Here is a 16,726-nt window from a genome sequence, read left to right as displayed (position 1 = left end):
GCTCAGAGAGGCTAAGTAAAATTCTCTAAGATCACAGAACTAGTAAGCAGATAAACTGGGATTTGAAATGAGAGAGAAAGAGAGAGAAGGAACATGCAGTGGGGAGGGGGAAAGGGAGAAATCCATGCAGACTCTGTGCTGAGTCCCTGAACATGGGCCTCAATCCCATACCCCAAGCCAAGCCAAAATCAAGAGTTGGACCCCCAAAGGACTGCTACCCAGGCACACCAGAAACCACGTTTTTAATTAACATGTTTTACTGGTCTCCCAAGTATAGATACCTAAACTAATAAACTAAATAATAAGCTAATGTTTGTTGGAAAATACGGGCAACATTTCTGGTTACTTCTTAGGGAGTGGTTGTTATTAAATTTTTGGTGCATTAGGGCACCTGGATGGCTCAGTTGGTTAAGCCTCTGCCTTAGGCTCAGGTTGTGATCCTGGGATCCCTGGATAGAGCCTCATGTGGGGCTCCCTGCTCAGCGGGGAGTCTGTTCCTCCTTCTACCCCCTGCTGTTTATGCATGCAGGCGTGCCCACTCTCTCTCTCAAATAAATAAAATCTTTAAAAAAAATCTCAGGGCCTTGAAAGTAATTGTGAGTTCAAATGTTAAGACAAGACTGTAAAGCAGGAACAATGTAGGAGAGAGGTTCAGAAATATGAGAAGAAATCTTGTCTTCCTGCTCTTAGAGCACAGTCTGAACATTTCCTTCTTTTTCTCTTCTAGATTCCGACGATGGCTCCTGGAAGACTGGCTGCGTACAGTTTCTAACCAAATCAGTCTGTAGTAATTTCAGGTGCTCTAAAGCAGCAAAAGCTTGTCTGCCATAGGTTCCTGGTCCCTGCTGCTGAGCTTATGCTTAAGGAATGAAAGGCACAGAAAAACTATGTATTTGTGTACTAATTAGCACGTTTACAAGTCTGGATTAAACTGTCACTGAAGCTTAATGGGGACATTTTCTGTTTCACAGGTAGAGATTGTGTAGCTAAGGTAAAGGTACCTGTCAAACATGTGCAGGCCATTTACAAAAGGCCTGACTGTAGATATCTCAGACTAATTTTTTATTAGAAAATCAACTTTGGCATATACTCATGAGATAATTTTTTCTTTTATTTTTTGCATGAAAACAGATCCTTGTTAATGCTTCTGAATTTACACTCAATTATGCTTTGGGTCAAACTCTTAATAAATACACCTGTTTCTCAAAGTATCAAGGGACAGTGTGATACCTTAGCATAAGAAGCGTATTATAGCAGTTACTGCAAGACGTGCGTTCAATACACTAATACAGCTCTAGCACAGAAAAGCTCTCATTTGTTTCTGACAAGGGTAGTTTGGAGAGTAAAAGGTCTTTAAAAGGTTAAATTCTGGGAAAAGGAAGAAATCTTTATAGGTCATGTCTATATTTGTATCAGTACATTTCACTTTAATATGCATAATTTAAAGGCAAAATCATGAAAATTACCTCATGCTGGGACAACATATAAATTATAGAATGCAAAAGGGAGCTCAAGCCTTCTAGCACAGCATGTATGCAATCCAATAGCTTTTCAAATTATTTTCCAAAGATGTCTGTTAGATGCTTCGGCAATGAATAACTGCTGAGGTTTGTCTTCAACTTATTTGTAAGCCATAAAAGAAGAGCACACATGGGTACTTCACATAAACCTGGTTTCTAAAAAGCTTTTTAGAAAAAGATGTGACGCCCCCCCCCCCGCTTTCTGAGGCCTACTGTAGTATGTATGCGGTTTGTTTTGTAATTAAAATCTTTCCTAATCAAGCATTACTTTAAAATATGAATAATGCCCTCCACAGGCTAGCATATAAGTCATTTGTTTGCTTTAATTTCCTCAGTAAGACAGTCACAAACAGCTTCTCAGAAGCCAAGAATTACTTTTTGCCGTAGAGCAGAGCTCAATAAAAGCAAACTGGGAAGGCCGAATCTATAAAACACAAATATGGTCCTTTCAAAACACTCCCAACTAACTTACCATCTACTGCTCACGGAAGCAGCCTGCACAAGTCGGGTTCCAAGCATCAGTTGAATAAACATTTAGAGGTCAAGAAGCTCTTGGAGAAACCCCTATCAGGAGAACATCTTCTCTGGAGAAACAGTATCTATCTGAGCAACTGCTCGTCTAAGAAACTGTCACTCCCTCTCTTCCGTCCAGGGGACTTGGTAAAGAGGGGTGGATCTGAAGTATGCCAGGGCTGATGCTGGGTACGCAAGGCCTCAACTTTGGAGCTGGAAGACCCAGGTTCAAATTCCAGCTATGGCCACTTAATAACTGAGCAGACTAAGGAAGCACTTTCCTCACGAGCAACATGGGGATCTCACTACTTCTCCAGCTTAATGTACACAGAGGTCAAAGGAGATAAAGAACACAGAAGTGCTTATGAACTGCTGAGAACTACTGCTGAGATGACTGAGCCAGCTAAAACCCAGTAAGAATACACTATGTGCCCTGCATGGTGCTGGAACACAGGAAATAATCTAGGCAATATTTTAGTGGAGAACGCTTGGCAATGGATTGAAAATTGGTTCTAATGAAAAAAAAAGGTGATAAGGGACAAGATTAAAAAAAACAAAACACACACACACACACACACACACAAAACCAAACCAAAACAAATAAACAAAACAGAAAACCCCCAAACCTAAAGATATAAAAACTCCTGGTTTGAGTACTTGATAACTTAGATGGAACAGATCAACTCCTTGAAAGACACACTACTGAAACTCACACATGTAGAAACATTTAATAATCAGGTCTGGTCTCTTAACCAAATTGAATCCTTAATAACATTTCAAAATAGAAGACACCAGGTTCACATGGTTTCACTGGTTTATTCTACCAAATATTTAGGAAGAAATTATATCACTATCCTACAATCTGTTTTAGAAAATAGAAGCAGAGGGAACACCTAACTCATTTGATGAGGCCAGCATTACCCAGACAAAACCAGACAAAGACAATCAAAAAGCTGGCAAGTTACTTTGTGGATACAGACAATATGATTCTACAGTTAGGCAAAAGACCCAAAATAGCTAACACAACATTGAAGGAGGACAAAGTCAGAGGACTGACACTACCTGACTTTCAAAATTACTATGAAGCTGCAATAATCAAGATAATGTGGTACTGACAAAAGACCAAACAAAGACATCACTGGAGAAGAACAGAGCACTTAGCAATAAACCCCCATAAATATAGCCAACTGAGCAAAGGCTATTCAATGAAGAAAGGGATAGTCTTTTCAACAAATGGTGCTGGAAAAACTGGACATCCACATGTAGAAAAATGACTCTGGACTTTGACTTTACATCTTTCATAAAAATTAACTCAAAATGGATCACAGACCTAAAATGTAAAATGCAAAACTATAAAACTTCTAGAACATGGGAAAAAAATTTAGGTGAACTTGGGTTTGATGATGAGTTTTTAGATACAACATTAAATACACAATCCATGAAAAAAAAATCCCTGAAAAGGTGGACCTCATTAAAGTTAAAAAACCTTCTGCTTAATGAAAAGACACTGTTGAGAGAATGAAAAGAAAAGCCACCAACTGGGAAAATACATGCACAACATATCTGACAAAAACTTCTATAAAAAAATATACAAAGAAATCTTAAAACTCAATAATTAAAAAACACGACCCAACTAATGGGGATACACAGATGGCAAGTGAGCACATAAAAAGGTGTTCCAAGTCATTGTTCATTACGGAATAGCATATTAAAATAATAAGACCACTACAAACCTATTAGAATGGTTAAAATCCAAAACAACGGGTTTATGAACACTTGCTTTATAGCCCAGAGTATGGCCTATCTTAGTAAACATTCCATGTACAACCTGAGAAGAATGTGACTTCTGCCATTAGAATTAATATGTAAATGTCAACTAGGTCAAAGTGGTTAAAACTGTTTGACAGAAAAGTGTTACCATCTTATTTTTGTTCCTCTTTTCTTCCTCTGGTGCTGTTAAGTTTTTCTGTTAACCTGATTTTGAACAATTATGATGGGCCTTGTATTTTTCCTCATACTGCTCAGGTTTGGGATTATCAATCTGTGTGCTAATAGTTCTCAATAAATCTGAAAAATATTCAACCAGTTTTTCTTCAAGTATTTTTTCCTGACTCCCTGTTTTCAGGATTCCAAGGACACATATTCTGGGCTGCTTGAAATTGTCCCAGAGTTCATGGACTCATTTTTTTTTTTTTTTCAATTCACTTTTCTCTGTTTCATTTTGGATAATCTGTATTGCTAGGTTTGCAAATTCACTTATCTTTTCTTCTGTTTTGGTGTCCTTGTCCGCTAATTTTAATATCCAATGTCATATGTGGGTTTCATTTTCCAGTTTCTCTGAATACCTTGTAATTTTTTTATTTGATATAATATACCATAAATTTTACACTGTTGGGTCCTGGGTATTTTTGTATTCCTTAAAGTATTTTTAATCTTTGTTCTGGGAGGCAGTTAAATTACTTGGTAAGTTTGATCCTTTCAGGTTGCTATTAAGATTTGTTAGTATGAGTGGAGCTATGTATCGAGGGCTGCTTCCCACTATTGAGTACTTCTGAGTACTCTACCCCATGTTCTGTGCATTACGAGGTCTTCATTCTAGTCTTGCTATTGGCTCTGTGTACGTGCAAGTATTATTACCTCCGATCCTTTCAGGTGGTTTTTTCCTTGGCCTAGCTAGCTTCCTTATACCATCCACTTACACTTGAGAAAGGGGCCTTCTGCACATCTCCAGAGTTCAGCTGCCTGGTACTTGCCTGCAAACTCTGGCCACCTCAGTCTCTTGATTCTCAGCGACATCTCCTCAAAGCAATGAATATGCTGGAAACTGGCTGGGATCCCCTCCCTGCACTATTGCCTAGGAAGTCTCTCAAGACATTAAGGTGGGACAAACACAGGGCTTACCTTGTCTGTTTCCAGTCTCTCAGTTATCAATGACCTTTACTGCTTGATACCCAGTTTTTTAAAAAAACTATTTCAAATACTCTGTCCAATTTTTTGGCTGCTTCAAGCAAGGGGGTAAATCTGTTACTCCACTTGGGGCAGAAGTGGAATTCCTGCACCCTTGGCTTTTATTCACTCTAAAAATATTTAGTTCCTACTGTATGTCAGGTACCTCTGGGCTAGGTGATGGTGACAGAGTAGCAAAATATAGTCTTATTCTGAAGGTCCTTCCGTTCTAATGGTAAATAAAGATGGGTAAATAGACCTGATCCTTAGATGTTTCCAAGAACTCCACTTTTAGCCTTCTGCTTTTCTCGCTAATTCATTTCCTCCTAACATTAACCTAGTTTCAAGAACTGAACTACCACTTCTGTGCTGACAACTTCCGAGTCTATGTCTCCACTTCTACTTCTTCCCATAAAGTCCGGTCCCATGTTTCCCCACTGCTCATTGTTAGTCACATGAAACATGAGTTCTTGTGTTTCCTTACCTCTAAACGTCAAAAAGTCAAGCGGATTCTACTAACTAACCTCCAAATCCATCTTCTCCTAGCCACTCTATGCAACGCAATTAACAAATTTTGAGTACCTATTACATTCTGGGTATTCCTAGGCCTTCAGTCTTATCTCTTCCAATTTATCCTGTATAACATATTGGATGAATGATTTTTCTAAAGAGAAACATTATTCCATCATTCCTCTGCTTAAAATCCTTTGATGAGAATCTACTAATGTTAAAATTAAATCCAAAGTCCTACCTTATGGTTCACAAAGCAATTAAGAACACAGTCCCTGCCAGTCTCTCAAATTTCAGCTCCGTGACTCACCTTTATTCTTGTCCTATGTTCCAAGCATACTTAACACTTGCAACTCCTCCAAATATACCATGTTTTACCTCACATTCTTTGTATATATAGTTCACTCCGCTTAGAATAGCCCTATCTCCATTTTTCCCCTAATTCCTTTAGGCTATTTAAGATTCAGTTCAGACATTTCCTCCTCCAGGAAATCTTCCCAAATTCCCCAGTCTGTTTCAGATATACTTTTATTGGTACTCCTTTGACTAGATAAATTCAGAAACCCAACTCATTTCAACTTATTAAAAAAACTAACTGTTGTAAAGATACTGGGCTGTTTCAAGGATCCAAGCAAAGGAAAGCAGTGAGCCTTTACAACTAAAACAAAGGACTCAAATGCCATCAGGATTTCTGTGGTCTCCTCTCCCTGTGCCTTGTCTCTTCTCCTGGTGTCTTCTCTTCTTTTCTTCATGCATCTTGTCTATTTTCCTCTTTGTGTGTCTGCTTTACTCTTCCCCTTCTCTCCGTGATTTTTTTTTTTAACTATTTCAGTCAATATGATGGAAAAGTAGTCACTGTCAGTTGCTGAACTTTGTACCTTATATAACTCAGAGGCCTGAAGAACGGCTCATTCATCCTCTTCAAGTTCAGTTCTATAATTTCCTGGAAAAGGCACTGATTGGCCCTACTTAGTGGCCAGTTAGTGGCCAGTTGCTCACCCTGACTCAATCTAGTGGAGTCAGGGTCCTGCTGTCAGACACTGCTCCTACTGTAATCATATGGCCTGAAAATGTAGGGATGAAGTGGCAATCACCCTAGCGGGGGTTCACAGCAGATAATCCTTCAGGTGGCCACCATTACTTGCTTAGAGCCCAAAGAAGAGCTACATCAGAACATTTTCTGTCTCTCCTAAAAGCTCTTTAGGACAAGAGCTAAGGTTTTCATCTACATAGGAAATGACCAAACAGGGAAACATATTTAATAAACAAATTAGTTAACGCCTCAAAAGACCAGGCACTGAAACAACTGAAAAGCTTACACAATATAATAGGAACCAGCATAAATTAGAATGTGAGAGACTTTTGTGGTAGCCCGGGTTCTGCCACAAACAGCAAACCAAGTACTAGCTTTTCTATACTTCAGTTTCCTCCTTCATCAACAGAAATTTCTGTAGTAGCCCTAACTACCTGAAGAGAATGTTCAGTTTCAACTGAGATACTATCTGTGAAAGCAACTTGAGAAAAATAAAAATCTCTACACAAATATAAGGTAGAGTTATTACTACAGTAATCACAAACGTGCAAATAACAAATTTAAGAAAGAGCATACCCTCTTGATTCATGGGAAAAGAAGGTGGGACATACCTTTTCTACCACTGAAAATAGAGAATGCTAAGAACACAATTAAAATGAATGCCAAAAAAAAAAATAAAATAAATGCCAATAAAACTCAAAATAAAGGGAAGATTTTCTAATATCAAAAGCCTTCAAAGTCAGGAGCCTTGAAAAAACAAAAATTTTAAAAATCACCTGCTTTTGCCAAGAGAAAAACTGATTTTTTTTCTTGTAATTTATGTTCCAAAGTGTGGTTAAAGCTCAATATAAAGCAAAATGCATACACTGAAAGTGAAGCTATTTTTGACCTTAAGATTTCATTTTTTCTAATTTACTTGGTAAATTAAAGTATTTCTGCCTTATGGAAGTACTACTTTATATTCAATTAAAAACATTATGACTAACGTATTCTAAAATGGACATAAGAGAAGTGGTTTATATCAAAGACTTTGCCACCACATGCTCAGGATCAAACGAAAGAGGACGTGTGCAGATACATAACTGTGATGAGAGCTTAGGGATACAGCAGTCTGTATCAGCAAAGCCCAGACACTTCATACCAGATGCAAGTGGAGCTTGGCAAGTCTTAAAAGAGAGCTGCCAGGGACATTCTTGACAGGAGAAAAGTCATTTGAGAATTATAAAGACCAATGGCATCATAGTACTGTTTTTTGATGGTTTTGGGGTATGTGTGTGTGTCTATGCTGCATAAAATGAAGGAAGACAAAATGGATTCTAAGGATAATTCCTGCTATTTCCCCAGGAATGTTCACAAAGTTTCTGAAAAATTTATCCTGGGGTATTTTTGGTGTTCTTTTAATGATATTGGGAACATACATGCCTTTTGCTGAAGGAAATAGGTACTTCCTTCAAATGATATTTCCTACAAAGGCTGTGGACGCAAAGTTGGGTAACAATTAGAATAGGAGATGAGGGCTAGACATAAAATTTTTTTTATGAGTTGGAAAACTTAAGTTACAACCTATGATTCAGAAATGACTATATTAATGTAATTTTTAGGTTATTATATATTTTTTTAATCTAAAAGGCACAATTAGCTGGCAATAAATGGTGATTCTCTCCCAGTTAGCATATGAACAGGAAGCCTATATATCTGAATCCCCAGATGCCGGTGAACACGTGAAGGCTGCACACCCACCTGGAAGGTCCCCAGCCTGTGCCAGGAAAACCCACACTCTTGGAGCACCAGGAAAGGCTCAAGGATGACAGTTGTTAAGTTAGATAGTTAGCAATGACAAAAACCAGCTGCATTACTCTAGAGACCCATTTAAACATTAGCTTAATTTGTTATTTAAACATGACTAGAATATGAGTTGAAACTTATCAACATTGAGTTTTCTCTCCTTTTAACTCACCTGTAAGATTCTTTGCAAGATCGATGGAAGGGCAATAAATGCTGCCATGCTGTTTAGAACTTGCATGGTCAGAGATTTCAGAGCTGTTATAATAATAAAATGTTAATATTAAGGTTAGTTTAAAGTAAGTGGTTTTGGTTTTTCCTACATGTCAGTGTAAAATAGTAGATTTATATAGTTTCCTAGAAACTCAGCTAACCAGGGCCAGTTGGATATTTTAAAGTTAACTGCTGATAAATAACAAAGCTCCTATTATTCAAGACAAATGACACAACTGGTGCCACAGAAAGAACTGAATAAAAGATGAGATTAACACTATACAACAATTTCATTAAGAAAAACACTAATACTATGATACTGGGAAAAGGTATCGTAATGATAATTTTTTGCAGATGAAAGTTGGTGATGGTACAGGTGGATTTTGATGATGTAATTACCTTCTGGGTGCAGATGAGGTGCGGTTGATCCAGAGAGCTTCTGGGGGGCCATCATTGCCTCCAGTAATGGAAACCAGAGTGCCTACAATGTCAGAGGAAACCAAAGCACTCTATTATATTTAAGATTGGCTTCAGCATAGTGCTTTACAGGTTGAGATGTACCTCTCACATACATTTGTTTATAAACATTTTATTATTTTTAAAATATTTTATTTATTTACTTGACAGAGAGAGAGACAGTGAGAGGGAACACAAGCAGGGGGAGTGAGAGAGGGAGAAGCAGGCTTCCCACTGAGCAGGGAGCCGGATGCGGGGCTCAATCCCAGGATCTTGGGATCATGATCTGAACCCAAGGCAGATGCTTAATGACTGAGCCACCCAGGCACCCTGTTTATAAACATTTTAAAAACAAAAGATAGAACACTTGACTGGGAAGGGAAACAACAATAAAGAAGCAATGAGCACAGTTACAATAGGTATCTTTACTATGCCCTTTAGGAAAATAAAGAAACCGCAGTAAGTCTAGACCCTGGAACTGCAATCTTCTGTGTTTTAGGACAAGTCCTGTTGAAAGGCAACACGGTCGAGTTACCAGCCGGGTTCTCATATACAGTGCGGTACACGCACCCCTGACCAAGTCTAAGTGACTCTATGTACTGCAGGACAGGACACAGGACCGCCCCTCTGACACCTCACCTCCTCCACATTTCTCTTTAGCTGCATCAAGCAAGAGAAATGAATAAAGGTTGTCCAAAGTTTTCCCCTCTCTAAAGCGTTGTTTTGTATTACGTTAGTCATCATAGACCAAGATGTAGAAGTTAACATTATTTCAATTAACATTTCCAACCACATCAAGAGATAAATTAATAGATCCACCATTTATTTATTCCTATTATGCTGGGTCCTCAATTAAATGATTTACACAACTTTCTCATTTCAATTTCGTAACAGCCTTATACAATAAGCACGATCTTCACTTGAGATGAAACTTAAGTTTAGAAAAATAATTTGCCAAAGATCACACTACCAGTTAACTGGTACTCTGACTCCAAATTCTGTCCTCTTCCTTTTTGGGGGGGAGGAGGGCAGAGACCTTTAATCAAAAATCAAACTAATACATTTTAGGTTTCAGACATGGTTTCTTGTTGGACAATCATTTACAGAAGGTCTTAATTCTATGTCTTGGGAGGAACATATTCCTGAAAACACCTGGGGGCCATGAAGAAAGGTCAAAGCAGAACAAGAGTGGTTATTTACAGAAAAGGGCATATTCTGCACCCCACCACCTGACCCCATACAAATTTTATGGCAGTGGAGATATGAGAGCCTCTGAAGGCAAAAAGAACAGGCTGCAGGTCCAGTAACCACTGGTTTACCTCCCAACTGAAGAGCTCTACTAGGAAGCCTTTATCTGCCTCCATTTAAGGTTTTATGAGGTCAAGATTTCATACTAATAACTTTTGATGTATTTCTTTAAGTTCTCAAGATACTGGTTTTAACTATATTACATATGGCAATTTTTTATTTTATTGAAATTTTAACTTATTTAGTACTCATGAACTATTAGTGCTGTATTTTATTCTTGGATAGCTTTATTTAGCTTACCTTTTTTTTAACATGTTTTTATAACCACATTACTTATTTCTGTGTAGGTTATTCTAATTGTGTTATTTATTGTATAATTTATTTTATTTTGTATAATATTTTGTATAAATCATAATAAAATATATATAATACAATCTTTTATATAAATTATAATTTATTATACAAAATATTTTATAATTTATTTTAATATGGGATACATTTTGTTTTTATATTTATTATGTTTAGAAATTTCAATTTTAAATTTTCTTATTTAATCCAGACAATTCAGGAAGAATTACTTTTGTAAAGATTAGCTGTTTCTTGACTATAAATGGTAGACTGGGAGAAGCATGTTTGTGGAGGTAATAGCCATGGGATACGTTCACACTCTACACAGAGGAATTATTTTTCTTTAATTAGATCTCCACACAAACCATCCCTTGAGAGCAACACAACTAAACCTGAATTCCTTTCTTATGCTGTGTAATACACAGCTTCCTTTTCAGGGAATTATATGCATAATAACAAAGCCAAACTCTTTGTTATATGTAATCACCGTGTATTAGGGCAGCCCCATAAACACACAGAGAAAAGTAGGACAGGCAGAGATTCTACTTGAGAAAGGATTAACAGCCCAATTTCCTGTAGTCTGCTTTAAGTAAATACTCATAACATTAAGTCTTATGATGATAACTTCTGGAAAGAGATACTATGAACAGTCTACTGTCAAACTTCAAACACTTCAAATCTTCTAGTTAGTTGACTGTCTGTGGTAACAGCTTTTGTTCTCACTCTCTCCAAAACAAAACAAAACAAAGAGAATCAAGACAAACCACCATTAAAACCCCCCAAATTGAATGTTTGGTATTACATAAGATCAGTCTAGCATTTTTCACACAAGACAGTATTTATATAAAATTTACATTCAAATATTTCTGTTGTTATAATGAAACTTATTCAGAAATGAAGCAGAAACCAGTTGTTAGAGGGAGGGACCACAAAGAGGGTGTGTCTCTACACAGGAGAGGCAAACAGACTTCTCTCACACGCAGCCAGTCAATGGCGTAATAACAGCCATAAAGAAGTGAAAATTCCAAAGGACAGGAAGAAGTCTAACATCTAATATTTTTACTAAAACAAATCCCAACTCGGGGGGTGGGGGGGAGATGAAATGAGTTTTCCTTTGGCCACATCAAAAGAAGCATTGTTCCTATCTCTGATTAAGAGATACAGAGTTCAAATACAGTCGGAATAATCCCTAGAGCTCTGGAGGCATGGATTTTTATAACTAATTCTACTAGTTAATACATGTGAGTCATATATTTCAGCTTATGTGAACCTAAACAGCCCTACTTATAAAACATATAAACATATCCTTTTCCCTTAAATTTTCCATGAGAAGATGGAGGAGTATCAAATAGATATTGGAGAGGAGATGGAAGGGTTGAAAAGTGAAAAAGATTTAGAATTAAGTATGTATGAACATGGCTTAAAGAATTCTACCTTTTCATGTTTCTCTATCAAAATATAACCATGTCCAAATATAGGCAGCCAACCAAAAGACAAATGAAAATAAAAACTCAGGAATAGAAAAATCATGGCAAAACGACTGATTAAAAGCTCAAAATCCATTTTCAAAAGATTAAACAATTTATGGGAATTGTGGACACAGAAAAGAATGTATGTGTTACTGGCTTCTATGAGGTTATTTAAAATTAAGAGGGATGGAGGAGAGAGGTGGGAGCAAGCATGAGTTTACGTGTTTCCTTACTGGCTTGGCATCACAGATACTATAAAACAGAAATGTAATTATAAATAAATAATTCCAATCTGTTACAGTCATTCAGATTTTTTTAAGCTGTAGTGATATTTATTAAGAAATAGTATGGTGAAGAAATATTAATTTGAAATTCAGAAAGCTTCCTAATGGAGACTGACTACTATATTTATTTGTAAAAGCAAGCATTTCCTGATTTAGGCTGATAAGAAGTACCTGGACTGATGGTTCCCCCAGTGATAATGATGGTTATTTCTGGGTGATAGGATCTTACAAGGTAATTTTTATTTTTATTTTTTTTTAAAGATTTTATTTATTTATTTGACAGACAGAGATCACAAGTAGGCAGAGATACAGGCAGAGAGAATGGAAGGGAAGCAGGCTCCCTGCTGAACAGAGAGCCCAATATGGGGCTCCATCCCAGGACCCTGGAATTATGACCTGAGCTGAAAGGCAGAGTAATTTAACCCACTGAGCCAGGCACCCCTTATAAGGTAATTTAAAAAAAAACACATTGTTTTTTGTAACTTTCTGTTTTGCAGGATTTTAAAAAATAAAGAATATGTCTATCACACAAAATGTTTTTTTAAAAATCACCTCTGTTATGTAAATGTGCTTGTTGTATATAATTTTTCTTCTGAAGGGTTTCTGGAATGTATGGTCTTAAAAAATCTTTGACAAAAATGTCAAGTTGCAATTTACCCAACTCAAAAGAACAGGAAAGAAAAATAAGTTTATAATTCTCACTGTAACATGTATGGCTAAATATATTTAAAAAAGTCTGCCTTACTCCCCATATCAGAACCCTGGGAAGAGAAAGGCGCCGGGTGGTGCAAAGTCAGAGGCTGCAGCCCGGAGGGGCAGGCACTGAGGAGTTACAAGGAGGCCACATCACGCTGCACCTTCTCTTCTGAAAACTGCAGCAGAATGTGGCTGTCAAGTCCCATCCCACCCCCTTAGTCTCTGCTTCCCTGCTGTAACTCCCACCTGCACCAGGTGCTCAGCCGTGCCTCCTTCAGTTCTGTGCTCTGCCTTTTGGCAGTCTGGAATCTATTACAGCAGTGGTTCCAACCTTGGCTGTACAGTGGGATCATGTGGGAAGATTTAGCACTGGGTCCCCATCCAAAAACTGTAATTTCGTTGTTCTCGGGGTGCAGCCTGAGTGCTGGGATTTTCTCAAAGGTCCCCAAGTGACTATAATGTGCAGCCAGGGTTGAGAAACTACATCACAGCCTTCTTTGACCTTTTCCAGTGTTCTCTGTATCCCCTAAAGGTTTCCCTCCAGCTCCTCATGCTCATTTTCCTCCACAGAGAATAGAAGAGATGATAAATGACAACACATCCATAGAATATAGAATCGCTACACGGAATACACAGAATCACGGTCCAAAGAGAACAAGGACATCCAGTAATCACGTGCTTAAATCCTGCAGCACAGCCAGATCCAGGAATATAAAGCCTTTTGTGAGAACAAAGAGGACAAGCACTCCTCACAATAACTTTAGGAGGCTTATACTCCTGGGAGCACTAAACAGTGATTAAAATCTAGTTGAATTAAACTCAGGTGGCTGAGAGGGCAGAAGAAATAGAATTAATTCCTAGTTTCAGATCAGAACCGACTTTGATATGCCTAAGTAGTCATTCTCCTACCTCTCGTTGCTGCTGGTTCAAATTATGGGAATTTCTCTGGCAAAGGGCAATTGTCTCTACCATGGTATCTTCAACATCCTTCAATGAGAGCTCCTCTTTGGTCTCTAAGATTCAGAAAAATTATTAACAAGACTTAAGGATGTATTACTGAGAATTCTCAGAGCTTCTGTAAAAAAATTATCTTTTTCTTGGCATAGCACTGTTTGTATTATGAAATCTTCCATAAGCATGATACCAATGCTTAATAGATTAAAAACAGATAATTTTGTTTCCATGTAAATGCCTGACATTCACAGGACATATAAAGCTCATCACATTTAGCATTTTAATACACTTTAGCTATGGAACAGCTCTAATCATCTGTGGGTTAGTCAGCAGAAAGATGACCTTTCACCTTACTTGTTCTACCATTTCTTCTTCCCTCTATCTCTTAGATGTAAGTCATCCTTCAAGATACTATCTTAGGCCCTCTCCTTTTCATTTCCCAATAATTCACTTCCACTTGTGGTTTCAACCTCAGGTCCTTGCCAATAACTTCTGAATGTACACCTGCAGCCCATGTTCCTTTCATCATCTGCAGGGTGAACTGTCCACAGATTCTATCCATCTCTCCACGGATGTCCTGCGAGCACCTTGAGTTCATATGCACAAAAACCAGATCACTTTTTTTCTCACTTCCCAAACTAAGTTAATGAAACCATCTTCTTTAAGTCAGTTTATAAATCTTCATCGTCCCTGACGTTCCGTCCCCGCTTTACCCACACATCGAAATAAATTGCCACTTCCGTGGATTCTACTTCTGTGCCCTCACGTGTCATGACTTTTACCCTATGCTGCTCTTCACCTCCTGTGAACTACAGCAACAACTCTCAATTAAACTTCTGACTTCTAAATCTTGCCTCCCTCATTCTCTTTGTCACAAGCAAATCTATCAGTCTCATCCACAAAAATCATTAAAGGCCTTGAAGTTTTAAAAACAGAACATAAGTAAACCTCTGACCCTAAGTAGACGCAGTAACCATCTGGCTCATGTTCTCACCCTCTGTGCTCTTACTCCGCTGCGCTGTATCTTACTCCTGAGTTCCTGGTCAAGTACTTTCATACTCACATTCTGCTCAGCCCAGGTGCCCTTTCCTTGCCTTTCCCTATCAAACTTCTAGTCATCATTCCAGTCTTACATCAAAGGTCACATCTTCCACAAATGACCTTTGATTCATCAGTTATAAATCATTCTCTAATTTTTCACAATCATTTTCCACTCTCACTGCATCTCTTTGATAATACTTGATTCCTCCAGCATTCAAAGTTTTTATTTACATATCTGTCTCTTTCACAAGACTATAGTTATTTGGGTAAGAGCTGTGTTTTAGCCATCTGTGTATTACCCTCACGAGCACCATGTCTTATAATTAGCAAATCCTCCAAAATTCTTAGGCACACAGAAAAAATTAAATCTGAGAGTAAACAGTGGACATGAGACTATTTCTGAAAAATTGATCTTCAAAGAAATTTAAATTCAAAGAACTGGCTTCTCTACACATATCACTTGCAAATCATTGTAGTGGTTTTAGGGAAATATTCTTCTTTTCCCTCAACATCCCATGTAACGTGTGCAAAAATTATTCTAACAACAATAACAAAATATCATAAATGCAATAAATCTAATACAAATTGACTAAACAGAGACTAACAGTACAAAATTAACAATTAAATGCTTAGTTGAACTAAATATGGAAAAGTCAACCGTTTACTAAGGCTCCAAGAAGATGCCGTGTAATACAAAATGATCCAGATACAACACAGATCCTATCACCTAAGACCGAGCCACAGAAAACACAGATGAATGTAATTTATAGAGAATTAGGGTAAAGGAGTTTAAGGAAATGTGTGGGCAAAGGGGGTCTAAGAAATGTGCTGATGTGTTGAAGAGGTAGGGCAATCTAAAAATCACCTATCGAATGAACTTTGGAAGAGCTATTTTGGAAAATTTCAATAATGTGAAAAGAAATCATCCTATTCAAAAGCGGGCAAAGGACTTGAATAAACACTTGGCCCAAGAAGATACACAAATAACCAGTAAATATGTGAAAAGATGCTCTCCATTACCTGTCAATGGGGAAATGCAAACCAAAAGCGACTAAGCTATCACTTGGCACCCAGGAGGATGGCTATGCTCAAGAAAAGAGAATAGCACAAGTGTTGGTAAGGGCTTGGATGGACTAGAATTCTCACTGGTGTGCCGCTGACGGCCACATACACTGAGGCGGCCACTGCGGAAGCGAGTGTAACGGCCGCTCAAAAATTAACATTAGCATTACTATTTAATCCAGCAGTAACACTTCTGGGAATCTACCCCGAAGAAATGAAAGCAGGGTCTCAGAAGATACCTGGACAGCATGTTCACAGCAATATTCTTCACAAGGGTCGGGGAGAAACTGAAGTGTCCATGGACAGACAAAAGGATGCAAGATGTGGTACATACATAAATCAAAATATTATTCAGCCTTTTTAAAAAGGAATGAGATTCTGACACGTGCTACAATGCCAAAAAATTGTGATGACATTATGCTAGGCCAACACACCAGACTGAAAAGGGCAAACGCGGGACAATTCCAGTTATAGAAGGCCTGTCATCAAATTCAGAGTGGGAAAGCACAACGGGAGGTGCCAGGGACAGACAGGGGCAAGGAATGGGAGTAATTGTCTCACGGGTACAAAACTTCAGTTTGGGAAGTTGGAAAACTTCTAGAGATGGACGGTGGAGATGGCTGCAGGACAGTGTGAATGGACTCAATGCCA

General features: G+C 37.9%; 1 protein-coding gene across 4 annotated transcripts in view; it reads right to left on the bottom strand.

The window, feature by feature from the left end:
• Window positions 1-16,726, bottom strand: part of VPS8 (VPS8 subunit of CORVET complex) — a 254,482-nt gene that overhangs the window by 55,301 nt on the left and 182,455 nt on the right. For all 4 annotated transcript variants that reach the window (XM_044251922.1, XM_044251925.1, XM_044251923.1 and 1 more), the window contains 3 exons: window positions 13,928-14,031; window positions 8,917-8,998; window positions 8,480-8,562 (listed from right to left, as the gene is read on the bottom strand). In XM_044251922.1, coding sequence (XP_044107857.1) covers window positions 8,480-8,562; window positions 8,917-8,998; window positions 13,928-14,031 — 269 coding nt within the window. The remainder of the gene's footprint in view (window positions 1-8,479; window positions 8,563-8,916; window positions 8,999-13,927; window positions 14,032-16,726) is intronic.

Source organism: Neovison vison, chromosome 6, assembly GCF_020171115.1.
Source record: "Neovison vison isolate M4711 chromosome 6, ASM_NN_V1, whole genome shotgun sequence".
Taxonomy (NCBI): domain Eukaryota; kingdom Metazoa; phylum Chordata; class Mammalia; order Carnivora; family Mustelidae; genus Neogale; species Neogale vison.
This window is presented reverse-complemented; position numbering and strand designations above follow the sequence as displayed.